The 15,677-nt window shown below is 38.6% G+C and overlaps 1 protein-coding gene across 1 annotated transcript in view; it reads right to left on the bottom strand.

The window, feature by feature from the left end:
* The window catches only part of LOC126278178 (WD40 repeat-containing protein SMU1), a 96,121-nt gene that overhangs the window by 25,969 nt on the left and 54,475 nt on the right, over window positions 1-15,677 (bottom strand). Inside the window, exons 7-8 of the mRNA XM_049978079.1 lie at window positions 9,546-9,769; window positions 1,399-1,500 (exon numbers count right to left, since the gene is read on the bottom strand). Of these exons, the coding sequence (XP_049834036.1) occupies window positions 1,399-1,500; window positions 9,546-9,769 (326 nt within the window). The remainder of the gene's footprint in view (window positions 1-1,398; window positions 1,501-9,545; window positions 9,770-15,677) is intronic.

Raw genomic sequence — 15,677 nt, 5'->3', positions numbered from 1 at the left:
TGTCAAATAAAGTTGTCAACCTGAAACAGATGGCTGCAACTATACAGCAGGTTTTTTTTTATGTAAACATCATTGTACAGCAAATTTTTTTTGACACTACTTGGAGACAGAAAGTTTTAGGATAATTTCACTAACAGAACAGGGCTTTTGTGGCCATCTGCGCATATTCATATAGTGCTTCCAATCACAATGCTTTTTTACATACTGAGTTATCAAAGCACTGGCCAACAGTTTTGAACAGAAGAATGGTGCCCCTGAAGGGGAGAAACAGGAAACATCTGCTTTTGTGAGGCATCAACTAGATTATGGGACTTAAGATCACTGACACTATACACCATGAGGTAATTAGGCTGGCCACAGGTGGTTACACTGACATACCCATACCCAGTCTCTGTACTGATGCTGCAGATCTGCCACTTACCATCTGGTGGCAACTGTTGTAAATCGTTTTACAGAGCAAATTTCCTCATACTGGCTGTGAGCTATGACAGTGTGTAGTGTGAACTCAAAGTGTGGGAAACTATCAACCCAAACACAGAACTGGAAGACAGTGCCATCCTTGTTACTGAAGAAGGCGACGCATATCCTTCACTCTATAAATTCTTTTACTTGGCAGATAAAGTAGTCCAGAAGACCCTTCTCTGCCTACAAAGCCTGGGAAAGGACGTGTCGTTCCACTGGGTACCAGGCTATATGAGAGTTCAGAGAAATGTATTAACAGATGTAGCAACCAGTGCTAATCAGATAGTTCAGTGTACCACTCCCCTGGATACTACCATCTCACTGTTGAGGTATGGAGTCATATGGTATGAAAAACAGCTGGAAATAACTATAAGCCATAGCTAGTAAAAGCAACAATGCAGCCAAGACTAGGTCCTCCTCACTACGCTACACAGAGGACACGGTGCCCCCCCCCCCCCCCCCCCACACACACACACAGCATATGGTTTCATACATACAGCACACTATAAAGATCTATTTGGCAGGTTTCGTGCTATAATGATATATTTAGCTGTATCAACATTTCAAGTGCAAAATTTCTTTGCCTTGTTTATATTAGGCAACCTACAAGAAAACACTACCATAATTTTCTCATCAACATAGATTAATACTAATCTAGGGAAATTTACTGGCGTAACAGTGTGAACTGTCACAGACAAAAAATTTGTCAAATTCTAAAAAGCTCTAATTCTATTATAAAGGATTAATATCTCCACGAAATAAACAGCATTATTTCAATTTAAAGAGTTTAGTTGAATAAATCATTAAAGGTCAAAATGCAGCAAGAATCATTTAAACAAACACTATGACTCTACAACTTCTTAAACAAGCAAATAGTTTTAAGGCCTATCTGTAGATAAAAATGCTGTGGCATTAGGAATCAAAAGGAAAACAAACCTCAAAACATTATGTCCATCTAGTGTAAAGGCTACTTCATTCACAAAGGAGCTGTGGCCCCGGAATTCCTTGAGTGTCTTACCAGATTTCAAACCGTGAATCCTGAAACATAGGAAGTTAACATCACAACAATATCCAAATATCACAAATATGCAGTGACGATTACAACTTTAACAATACAAAGGCTAATTTACAGAAAAAAATATTTAAAATTTATTTACATGAGCTAAAAATATTTTGAATACAAATTTAGGATAAACTGATAGGTAATGAGAACTTCGAACTGTTTCCAGATCATACTATTTCCAAATGAGACTTTCAAAGTTTTTTACATTCTTCAAAGCCAATGCCATAAACTTTATCACTCCCTGTGATTAACATGTCATCACAAGAGAGAGTCCTTTTTCTTTCTGTCTACCTTCTTTACCAAGCTCCTGAAGGTGGAATATGTGATAGCTTTCATAGAGGCCACACATTTTCCACTGCAGTTAACTAACCAGATCGCCTAATCTGCTTCTGGAACTATCTATGCCATTTGCAAATCTGTTTATTTTAGAAGGTAATGAAATTGAGATAAAATCCATTGAAGATAATCATGATGATAAATAAAACAGACCGATCTCAAGACTAAACTGCAGACTGACTTCATGGTATTGAGGGCCTATCATGGCACAGGTGGGAAATGAAGGTGAGATATTATTTGATGACAGTAAAAGAAAGGCTATGAAACTGTGAAAAAGACAGGAAAATAAGAATTTTTACCAGACCTTGAGCTTCATAACTGGTACCCATAAATGTCACAGGAGGATTACTTACTAACTATAACTGTAACTAGTAACGGTGAAACTGTCAGTATCTGAAACAGATAAACATCTAACTTGTAAGTGTAGGACCAAAAACAGTTGATGCAAGGATTCTGAATAAAAGAAAAAGCATACACTGCCTCTTTAATAATACAATGTTTTAAACAGTTCCTTCTTTAGAAGAAAGGCAAATACATAAAACACAGTGCAAAAAGAAATGGTAGGATACAGGGTAGACTCAAGTTACAAGATAAACAATGTTTACTTTCAACAGATGATAGCTTATATAAATTACAATGTGACAGTAACAAGCACCCACTCAGCCACAAAAATATAAGTTGCTCACTCAAAAACAAATTACCATGTACAAATGGATATGACACTTCCAAATGGGCATGAAAAGGAAAAGGATGGAACCAAGTAAAGAAAATGTATTAACATAAAAATGTAATTGAAAGGAAACAGATATTAATATACTTAGAGAACATAGAATGTACACTGAACAGAATACAAAGGATGTGAAGTGAATGAAGAAGAGGAAAGAAAGAAAGAATTTGTAGAAATAACATTAAACTGTTGGTGAGAGCCAAGGTTATCCATTCATCAAGGTTCTCTAAATCCCATCAAGAGTTTATCTTCCAGTGTCATTTCCCACCTCCTTCATTTGGCACGCTGGTAAATTATCCTAACCGTGAAACCAGAACACAGCTTTCTGCTGCTGCTGCTGCTGTCGTCGTCATATTATCAGTCCAGGCACTGGTTTGATGCAGCTCTCCACACTCCTCTCTCCTGTGCAAGGCTCTTGATCTTTGTCCAACTACTGCAAATAATATACATTTGAAAATACTGCATTCATCCCATGGTCTCCCTCTACAACTTTTTTCCTCCACATTTCTATCAGTTACCAAACTGATGATTCTTTGCTCCCTCAGAATATCCTACCAACAAATCCCTCTTTTAGCCAAGTTTTGCCATAAGTAGCTTTCCCCCCATACACAATTCAGTACGTCTTCATTTGTTATATTGTATACCCATCTAAATTTCAGTATTCTTCTGCAGCACTACATTTCAGAACTTTCTATTCTCTGCTTATCTGAACTGTTTATTGCCCACATTTCACTTTCATACAAAGCTGCATGCAAGACTAATACCTCCAGAACAGTCTTCCTAATAGAATGAGATTTTCACTCTGCAGCGGAGTGTGCGCTGATATGAAACTTCCTGGTAGATTAAAACTGTGTGCCCGACCGAGACTCGAACTCGGGACCTTTGCCTTTCGCGGGCAAGTGCACTTGCCCGCGAAAGGCAAAGGTCCCGAGTTCGAGTCTCGGTCGGGCACACAGTTTTAATCTGCCAGGAAGTTTCAGTCTTCCTAATACTTAAATTTATATTCATTGTTAATAAATTCCTCTTTTTTGGAAAACACTTTTCTTGTGATAGCCAGTTTGCATTTTATATCTTCTCTACTTTAGCCATAGTCAGTTTTTTGCTGTCCAAATAGGAAATCTCATCTACTACTTTTAAGTGTCTCATTTTCTAATGTAATTCCTTCCTCATCACCTGATTTAATTCGAGCACGTACCATTACTCATTTTACTTTTGCTTATCATCATCTTACAGTCTCTTTGCAAGACACTATTCATTCCATTCAACTGTCCATCCAAATCATTTGTCACCTTTGGCAGAATTACAGTGTCACTTGCAAATTTTTAAGTTGTTCAAGAACTGCATTATGCAATACACTCCTGTGTCAATATATTTTATCAGAGACAATTGATTTCAGTCTAGGATCAGACCATGATAAGGTCCAAAAACCATCTCAGCTGTGCACTTGTGTAACTGGAATGACAGTAATCAGATGTAGATTGTACCACCACTAATAGAGCTGTATGTATAAATGTAACATATATGTCCATTTAACCTCAGACTTTTTTGACACAAACATCTATGAGGTTAAATGAAAACACTCAATCTCAGAGCAAATAATTTAACTGGATAAATAAAAATTCTACCCACCAAGCAGCGGCAGTACACACACATAAAAGAAGGCTATAATCAGGCAAGCTCTCGGAGTCAGTGGCTCTTTCTTCAGGCAGAATGTTTGAAAAGGAGGAAAGAGGGGTGAAGGAAAAGGACTGAAGAGGTCTAGGAAAAGAGGTAGATTTTGGGAAAGTCACCCAGAACTGCAGGTCAGGGGAGAATTACTCGACAGGATGAGAAGGAAAGACTAATTGATGGGGATTGCATCGTATGAGATTTGAAAATCTGAGAGCTTAAAGGTGGAAGACAGGTTAATATGGAAGACAGAGTTTACTCCTTAAACATTGTGCTTGAGTTAATAAGAGTGAAAAGTAAAGTGCACTGCACATAACAGAGGTTGGGGAGGGGAGGGGTGAAAGATAAATGGGTAGGACAATGAAAGATGCCAAAAATAGTGAAGAAAAGAGTAGTTACTGTGAAGAAATGCTGAGACAGAAGAAATTAACGTAAATTACGGCCAGGTGGTTGGCAAGAACCAAGGACATGTAGTAGTGCTAGTTCCCACCTGCTGAGTTCTGAGAAACTGGTGTCTGGGGGAAGATTCCAAATGGTGTGTGTGGTGAAACAACCACTGAGGTCACGACTGCCATTCTGTAGAACACGTTCTGCAGGAGGATATTGCATGTTCCAGTATACACCCTCTGCTTATGTCCATTCCTCCTAACTGATAATTTGAAGTAGCCATGCCAATGTAAAAGGAAAAACACTGTTTATATAAAATGCATCCTTTCGCAGGTGGCTCTCCCTTTATAGTATATGTTCTGCCACTTACAGAGCTGGTATAGACGGTGATTGGAAGGTGCATAGGGCAAATCTTACAGTGGGAATGGAGCATAGGGTCCGACAAGAAATTGTGAAGGTTGGGAAGGTGACAAAAAGCTACTCTAGCTGTGGTGGGCAAGATCTCAGACAGAATGGATCTCATTTCAGAACATGATATTAGGAAGTCATGGACTTGTCAAAGTAGCTGATTAATAAATTCCTGACCAGGATAATACTGAGTGACTGGTGGTGTGCTCTTAAGATGCCTTTTGGAGGGATCAGCAGTATCAGGATTGAATGTGATGGCCCAGGAAATCTGTTTTGAACTAGGCTGGTGGGGTAATTACGTCCAGTGAAGGCTGAGGTGAGAATGGTGGTGTATTGCTATAAAGAGTCTGCAGTTGAACAAATATGCTTGCCTTGAATGTCAAGGCCGTATGGGAGGGAACATTTGACATGGAATGGATAACAACTGTCAAAATGTGAGTACTGTTGTTGGATAGTAGGTTTAATGTGGACAGACTGAATGTGTGTAGCTGACCTTCGGTGAGGACGAGATCAGCATGGGATTCAGAATAGGATCCTGTGAAATTTAATTGAGAGAAGGTATTCAGAGATTCCAGGAATTGTAACAGGTCAGCCTATCATGACTCCATATGACAAAGATAACATCTATGTATCTAAACCAAACCAGAGGCTAAAGACTTATGGATCCCAGGAAAACCCCCTCCAAGTTGCCCATCAAAATGTTGCCAAGGAGTCATCCTGGTTCCCATGGCCCTACCCCTGAATTATTTGTACGTCTGCCACTCAAAGGTGAAGTAGTTGCTGCTAGGCATAAAGTTGATTAAGGTGAGCTAAAAGGATGTTATGGGTTTGGAATCAGGTAGGCACTGACTGAGGAAATGTTCAGCAGCACAGACCATGTAAGTGGAGGATGTTTGTATAGGAGGAGGTGACATCAATGATGACATGCAAAGTGTGTGGTGGAAGTGGGATGGGCACAGGTTTCATACAATCTAGGAAATGGTTGGTATCTTTGATGTAGGAGGGATGTCCTTGTACTACGGGTTGCAGGTGCTGATCAATTGAAGCAGATTTACATTTGGTGGGTGCTTTGAAGCCAGCAACTATAGGACGTCAGGATGATTGGGTTTGTGGATCTTTGGAAGGAGGAAAAAGGTGGAAGTGCGTGGTTTGGGAGAGGTGAGATTTTCTATGGATTGAGGTGTTAGCCCTTGCGAGATGCCTGTGGTTTTAAGAAGGGACAACTGGTCAGTTTAAATCACAGGATGGGGATCTAGATGGCAGATACTGTATGTAAAGGTACAGTGCACTTAGCTTTTCAGTTTTATTAACTCATGCACAATGTTTAAGCAATGATCTATGTCTTGCATATTACCCTGTCTTCCACCTTTAATCTTTCAGATTTTAAAACCTCGTCCGATTCAGTCCCCAACTATCAGTCCTTCCTTCACATCCCATCCGGTAAGCCTCCGCTGACACATGACTCTGGGTGAGTTTCCAAACATCTACTCCTTTTCGTAGACTTCTCCACTCCTTTTCCTTCATCCCTCTTCCTTCCCCTTCAACGCTTCTGCCTGAAGGAGCCACTGACTCCAACAGCCTGCCTAATTACAACCTTCTTTTATGTATGTGTTCTACTGTCACTTCATAAGTAGATTTTTTTATCTATTCAATTATATTATTTTGTCAAAAATTGTTTGTTTTTGTTGTTATATTAGCCCATGTGGCCACCATTCCTTCTTATTTAATGCTCTTCTCAGTCTTCTTTGCCATCCATCTGATTCAAACTGTTTCTGTTTTCTACCTTATGTGCTAATCTGTTCGTTTATTTATCTGTATCACCAAGATTAATCAACCTTTTGCACCTACATCTCTTCTAGTACTGATATCTGTGCACGTAGATGGGTCCATTTTTATTTGCATACAACAACTATATAGTTATTAAATTAAATTATGAGGTTAAATGGACATGTATGTTACATATATACAGCTATTATTAGCAATGGAACAATGTACATCTAATAACTGTTATTCCAATTATGCAAATGTATAGCTAAGATGGTTTTTGGACCCAGGGGTGGTCTGATTCTAGATTAAAACTGGTCATCTCTAATAAAATATACTGACACGGCAGTGTATTGCATAATGCATTTCTTAAAATTCGTTAAAGCTGTGCACTTTCTTAAAGTTTTTATCTTCTTTCCATGAACTTTAAGCCTGTTTCCAAATTTCTTGTCATTTCCTTTACTGCTTACTCAATGTACAGATTGAATAACACCGGGGACAGGCTACAACACTGTCTCATTCTCTTCTCAACCAACTCTACTCTTTCATTCCTTCGACTTATAACTGCAGCCTGGTTTCTGTACAAGTTGTAAATAACCTTTCACTTCTGTATTTAATCCCAGCTACCTTCAAAATTTAAAAGTGTGTCCATTCAACAATATCATAGAATTTCTCTATATCTACAAATGTTATAAATGTAAGCTTGCCTTTCTTCAGTCTACTTACAGAGATAAGTCACAGGGTTGACTGAGATTCCAACGTTACATTTTAACTAACTCTTTGCATTATCTTAGATAATGAAATCAATGGCATGACCAGTGACACAGTAAACTTAGAAATCCTCTGTTGTGGTGAGATTCTCATATTGGAATGTTAACATCTACCACTAACACCACAAATTTGTTTAATGTTATTACAAATTTGTTTAATGTTATTAAAGTGTGAGAGTTATTTCATCCGTCACAGAAGTATATTTGATACCTTATGTGTCTCAATGCCAGACATGCAATAGCAATCACTGTACCCAAGGAACACAAAAAGTTTCTCTGGTTAATTTACAAATACACAAATTGAAATAACTTAGATCTACATGTCAACAAATACTGAAAATCCTGGCTCACCATATTCTTCATATAAAGGCATGTTGGTGGTACAGATACACTATCAGACTGTAGTTCGCAAGTTTAATAATTACAATATCATTCTTACAATATTATGAAAAGAAAAGTTGCTACTGACCATATAGTGGAGATGCTGATTTACAGATAGGCACAACGAAAAGACTGTCACAAATAAAGCTTTCGTGTGTGAGTTGTGTTTGCATGAGTGTGTGGTGTGTGTGTCTGTCATCTAATTTTGAAGAAGTCCTTACTGGCTGAAAGCTTTATTTGTAAAGTCTTTTTGTTGTGTCTATCTGCGACTCAGAATCTCCACTATATGCTGAGTAGCAACTTTCCTTTTCAAAATATTGTTACATTCTATCCTAGATTTTCCACTGTTTAATATCAGTCTTAATAATTTAATCAGTATCTTTCTTGGCACTTCACATTGTTGAGTTTCGTAAGTGGAAACTGTGTACAAATTCAGGTTACTATTTCTTACACCCTTAAATTCTGTATGGATATCACCTGAATTATCATCTAGCTATGCCGTGTCGTTCTCTTGAAGGATGACTACTTCTCTCCCACAACTACATCTGTGCTGAAAATCTGAAAGTGCTTATGTAATTTTTGACGCGCTACTAAATTAACGGAAATCGCTCCTTCTGATATGTGATTATACTGAACCATCAATTACAGTACCTAAACACCTCACATAATGTTCATATACATTATGTGCTATGATATTAGATGTGCTCAGTACAACTTCAATGACAGTTATCTTTAGAGCAACAGCCTTGTCTTGCAGAAGCAATGTCTCCAACTGCACCAGAAATCATACACAAACAAGATACAACTCCCAAACAGTATACCAGTGTAAATCACTATTTGAAGTAAAAACTATTTTCATGGTGGTGACCATCATTCATTGGTAATTTATCAAAGTTATATCTTACACCATAACATCTATCGAAATATTAGTGGGTTGTGAGCTGTAGTCCACTTTATGATATCTCTCAATGAGAACATCACGTCTCACTCAATGAGAACGCATCACACAAGTTCTGATATCCAGAAATTGATAATGAAATGGCAAATAATATAACAATGCTCAGAACTTCAAGTTTTAAGCTCAGGTTGCTTTGATTGTACATATCACACGCATCAATGGAAAAATTCAATTGAGAAAACTGTTTAAATTACAAAGTGACAGAATAATGTGCCAATATTTACCTTCATGAGGCGAAATGTACTTTGAATATATATATTAACAGCAGAAAATACTAATCCCATCTTTCAGAACCTGCACATTCTTTCTTCTCTCTGGTTGGGAAGAGCAGAAAAAGAAAAATTGGGAGGGGGGTGGGGGGGCACTGGAAGGGAGATTGCTCAGAGCCTAGTGTGTGTTCCCACCTCCCCCCCTTTCAAACCTTACCAACCTTTCCTCTCTCAAGAGAGAACATGCATGTTTTGAAAGCTGGGATTAATATTTTCTATTGCATGCACTTACATTAGCAGTCCTAGGAATTATTCATCCTAAAGGCAAATACTGGCAAGTCATTCCATCTTCCTGTAAACATAAGATATGCAATGAAGAAGAAAATCACAATACATTTTAATATTTCCCCACCTGATAGTTGTATCAAAAGATGCACTCAGGACTTGACTATTATCTCTGGAAAATTGGAGACATGTAACCCCCTTTGAATGAGCTTTCTCGAATCGCCGAAGACATTGTCCAGTCTGCACACGCCATACCTTGATTTTGCCCTGTTGGGATCCTGATACTAACATTTCTGAATCACGGCTGAATGACATACACAGAACTGCTTCTTCCATCATCATGAAATTATCCTGCAATTTAAAAAATAATGAATGTTTTACTCTCTCCTTTTCAATGGCAAGTGACTTATTATAAAATCAGAAACAAAATACACAACAATTACTTAAATTTAAAAATACAGTACATCTCGCCCCTGCTCTCGACGCACGCGCACACACGCACACACACGCACACACACACACAGTGACATTTGCCTACTTTATTTCTTCATTGACAGTCCTCGGTGTCAATGTACTGCTTTGTTATACTGGCTGAAAAATAGGTGGTGGAAGATCAACACTGACTACTTTAAATAATGTATCTTTACTTTCACTGCTCACCCCCGCCCCCCCCCCCCCCAATATACACAATTAGTATGGCCAGTGCACTATTGGTTAACTTTTGATAAGCCTTATTAATAGTTTGCAGGCATACATCAGCATTCTGCTACAATACTTTACTGTTGGACATCTAAGAGCAGTAAAAACTTAACCACACAGTTCTTGCAGAATAACATGGGACATACTGAACAGATACTGTCATTGTTTTAAAACATGGCCCAATTGTGTTACATTTATTTCATGGATGCATTGTTGTTGATCTAACCAATATGGGTTTCTCGTTGAAAACAGGCCATGGACTGACTGTCTCAGGGCCAAAAATCAGGCCCTTATACATCCTCACAATAATAGGCACTGAAACTATACATTGTTTGATATGTAATTTACAGAAATTAAAATTGAAACTCATTCAATTAACTGCATATATCGAAAAATTGGTTCTTTTTAACAGTTTCCTCTCGCACTAGAGTTAGGCTGAATTATTTGTTTAAATGATAAAATTAACAGATATAGCATTCTAGCATTAGATATATTTTTCCCACGTGGAATGTTTCCCTCTATTATAATTAACACATAAAGTTACACAAACAACACTTTGGACAAAACTGGTAATTACTATGGAATTAATTAAGAGCTGGCTTTGCTAACGTGTTTTCGAATAGAGCCAAATAAATACTTTAGGACGCTATCAGTTGGTCCTCCAAATGTTTATAATTAGTACAGAATTTATATTTGTCAACAATGGAATTTAAGTTACGAAACAATTACTGATTTCACCCTATAATAAAAGACATTAACTAGTAATGGTCAAAATAAATTAAAAATCAATTACATACATAAAACCAAGCACAAAAGTAGAGCTGGTGTTATATTCTTTAACACTGAGGGTCGACCTTTCTCTTTTATGAAAATGCAGATTATACTCACATATGTTAATGTTAATCAGTCAGACATGGAAAAATGAATTTTAAGGAGGCAGATGGCAAAACAAGAGGGGAAGTAAAAATATCCCAGCTTGCTTTGCCACAACACACAATACTTTACTGTAATCTAATTAATCACATTATAATGAAAATGGTGAAGTTGTCATAAATTGGATAGAAGGCAATAACTTATGATGCAAATGATGAATGAACATTTAACTGTCTACATCCAGAGCACCACAGGATAAAAAAAAAATGGTTCAAGTGGCTCTAAGCACTATGGGACTTAACATCTAACTTAGAACTTAGAATTACTTAAACCTAACTAACCTAAGGACATCACACACATCCATGCCTGAGGCAGGATTCAAACCTGAGACCGTAGCAGTCGCATGGTTCCGAACTGAAGCGCCTAGAACCGCTCGACCACCGTGGCCAGCACAGGATAAAATTCATACAAGATACATCAGGTGCCAACATATATCATTCAATAAGAACACTAACAAACAACCTGAGTTCTCAAGAACTTGTATCTGAAATTTGTGCTGCTCTTAAAACTCAAAAACACAGTAAAACAATGGGAAGTGATACAATCCATCCTAAATTTCTTTTGCATCGTTGGAACTATGCAAAAAGATTCCTGGTAGGTTTCTTCTATGACATTATATCTGGTCCAACCTCACAAAAAATAAAGCAATAAAAAAATCACAGCAATATTCACATTGGCAAGCCATCAGTCCAGCCAAAGAACTATCACCGAATCACACTATTTATAAGTTCCTTGAAAGAATTCTACAAAACTGGAGTAGTACAGTGATCTTTCAGAAACTTCCTGTTGAAGCCGGATTCTGGCCAGGATGTAGCTGCACTGATCAAGTTTTATCATTAAAACATTTACTGAAACAGAAATCACGACCAGCTTTCATTGATCTAAGTGGAACATATGACACAGTTTGGAGGCATGGCCTGTTTCATAAATTATTACGGTTTATTCCAAGCAGATGGACAAAAAAAGTAACTGACAACATGTTAGCTGGAAGGACAATTACTGTAACTACAGGAAAAGCCAGTAACTGTACAAAAGTACTGAATAACGGCTCACCATAGGGATCCATCCTCATTACTCACCTGTTTAACTTATATGTAGCTGGTATTCTTCCAATTCAGTCCGGGAAGTTCGACTGTATGGACGAATGGACAACAGCTAGCCAACACAAAACATTCGAAACAACTGAAGATATCCAAACTTCTGAGGTAGATATCTTAAGCCGTAACTGGATGTTACAACCAAACTCATATAAAACAAAGTTGCACATTTTCATCTGTCCAACAGACTGGCCCTTGATGTCTATTTTGAAGGAGACAAACTTCATCGTAATACACATCCAAGCCACAAGACACCTGAGGACTAGCAAGGGGATAGCGACTAAGATGATAAAGTGAGGAGATGACATACTATTAATCAGCAAAACAAAGTTTATTAACAAGATCTGCAGGACAAAAAAAACTACCCAAATGATGCAAGAATGTAGTGACTCTGGCAATAAAAAATTGGCCAACTGCAAGTAGGACTTGTGCACTGACGGTTCTGTACAACCTTAATTTTGTATACAGATAGTTCACCCATATCTGGAACTGAGAATCTCAATGGTTTCAGCCTGTTATTGATATCAATACTGGTGAGATATCAGTCTCAGATATTTCAAGAATATATCAAAAGCTCTACAGTAGTTCCTCAAACTAGATCAGACAAACAAAAAGAAGTGAGCCAGGGACTTCAGTTCATACATGCAGAGAGGGATGAATTCATACAGGACAAACAAGAAATTTGAGCTGGATACAATGTGTTACATATTCGAAGAAATATCCTTATAGTGTTATTATTTATTTAGTGCTATTATTTATTAATGTAAAAATCATTGTAACTGTATTACAAATTTTTGACACGTCTCCTGTATGCGAACCAAATGGATTGCAAATGTACGTCATGAGATGAATAAAACACAATTCACTTAAGGGGAGTTACAAAGGAATTTTTTTATCATTTTTGGATTTTTATCTCACTATAAAATTTACAATTTTCCAAATAATATATATATATATATATATATATATATATATATATATATATATATATATATATATATTAAAAACAAAGATTCCAAGACTTAATTTCCAGATTTTAATCAAACATTGTTATAAGTGTAAATCAGGGAATGAAGAAGGGCATATCTGTGACAGAAACAGGTGTATGGAAGCCGTTGTGAGGCCTTGTTACCCAGTATCCCATTCTCTCCATCCAGACTGAGCTGCAGAAAATCCTAAAAATTCAAGGTCCTTCACAAGGCCTCACAACGGCATCCATAGACCTACTCACTCCACCTGAGCCATGTACCCCTACCTTCTACGTATTACCCAAAATCCACAAAGAGAACCATCCTGGCCGTCCCATTGCAGCAGGCTTCAAAGCCCCAACAGAATGTATCTCAGATCTGGTAGACCAACACCTCCAACCTATCACCCACAGACTCTCATCCTACATCAAAGACACAAACCACTTCCTAGAACGCCTCAAATCCATTCCCACTCCCCTCCCACCTTAAACCTTTCTTGTCACCATAGATGCTACATCCCTTTACACAAACATCCCACATACCCATGGCCTGTCTGCCCTTGATCACTACCTCTCCCAACACCCATCTGAAGATTTTCCAAAAACCTCGTTCCTTATCACACTTACCAACTTCATCCTCACCCATAATTACTTCACTTTTGAAGGCCAGACCTACAAACAAATCAGGGGAATGGCCATGGGAACCAGGATGGCTCCATCCTATGCCAACCTCTTCATGGGCTGCATGGAGGAGGCTTTCCTGAAAACCCAACAGCTGCTTCCCCTGGCTTGGTATAGGTTTATAGATGACATCTTTGTGGTCTGAACTCATGGTGAAGAAACACTCCTTAATTTCCTCAATAACCTCAACTCCTTTTCGAATCTGATTTTTCACCTGGTCCAAAACCCAAGCCACCTTTTTGGATGTTAACCTTCATCTTGCCGAAGCTCACATCCACACCTCTGTCCACATCAAACCCACAAACAAACAACAGTACCTTCACTTTGACAGCTGCCATCCATTCCACATCAAACGCTCCCTTCCCTACATCCTAGGTATTCGTGGCAAACGTATCTGCTCCAGTGATGAATTCCTCAACAATTACACCAATAACCTGACCAGTGCTTTCCTCTCCCGCAACTATCCTGCAGACCTTGTCCAAAAATAGATCTCCTGAGCAATACATTCCTCCCATCCGACAACAATGTTCCTACACCCAGACCACACAGAAGCATCCCACTTGTCACCCAATATTATCCTGGCCACGAAAACATCAACAAATTACTCCGTCAGGGATATGACTTTCTCAAGTCAAGCCCTGAAATGATATCATCCCTTGACAATATTCTCCTCACACCACCCAGAGTTGCCTTTCGTCGCCCACTTAACCTCCATAACATTCTTGTCAAACCCTACAATTTTCCCAGACTACCTTCTCTACCCGGCGGTTCCTACCCCTGTAACCGACCCCGCTGCAAAACCTGCCCCATCCCATGCATCCCCCCCACAACCACCTACTCCAGCCCCACTGCTGATAAAACAACCACAATTCAAGGCAGGGACACATGTGAAACAACACATCTCATTTATCAGTTGACATGCCTGCACTGCACAGCCTTTTACATCGGTATGACGACAACTAAACTGGCTGAGTGCATGAATGGGCACAGACGAACTGTTCGCCTAGGAGATGTCCAATAGCCAGTACCAGAGCTTGCCCTCCAGCATAATTCTAGGGACCTAGGAACCTGCTACACCGTACTTGCCATTTGGCTTCTCCCACCCAACACCAATCCCTCGGCACTGCGGACATGGGAACTTTCACTCCAACACATCCTTTCATTCCACCATCCCCCTGGACTGAACCTACGTTAACCAGCCTAACTCCCATCTACTCTTCTGTCTTCTCCTTTTTCCCTCTCCTCTTTAGCCATTCACGCATCTTTTCTTCCTACATAGTTGTGTTTATCTTTACACTATATACCTCTTTACTTCTGTATGCATCCTCTTTGGTTTGAAGCTGGCACAGTACTTACAGAAGAATATCTTTGGCTTCCTTCTGACGACCATGCCTCCATCCTTACTACCCTCCCTGTTTACCTTTCCCTATTGCTTCATGACCTGAGTTGTGAGTAACTGAATCCATTTTTCTCTTTTTTCCCCTCTCTCCTCCCTGATGAAGGAACAAAGTTCCGAAAGCTAGGAATGTAAATTTTCTGTTCTGTTTTGTGTATCTATCGGCTGTACTGAGCTGAGGTAAGTACTGGCCAGCCCCTCTATCTCTTCGTTAGTATTTGTTTCACATCTTTATATGAAATTTTCCATTAATCATTTGTATCACTGGTTTCTCTGATATTCATTTAAATGTGGGATTGACAGTGTGTGCTTTAGGTCCTTATGGATCTCAGTGCCTTATTTGTATTTTAGTCAAGTGACCATGTTGGTAAACATTAATATTTGAATTTAATTTCCTTTTGGATTTGGAGATTAAGTCTCAGTCCGGCACACAGCTTTAATCTGCCAGGAAGTTGCATATCAGCGCACACTCTACTGGGAAAAGAA

The sequence above is a fragment of the Schistocerca gregaria genome, chromosome 6 (genome assembly GCF_023897955.1).
Source record: "Schistocerca gregaria isolate iqSchGreg1 chromosome 6, iqSchGreg1.2, whole genome shotgun sequence".
NCBI classification, from domain to species: domain Eukaryota; kingdom Metazoa; phylum Arthropoda; class Insecta; order Orthoptera; family Acrididae; genus Schistocerca; species Schistocerca gregaria.
The sequence above is the reverse complement of the archived record's forward strand: the minus strand, read 5'-3'. Positions and strand labels throughout refer to the sequence as shown.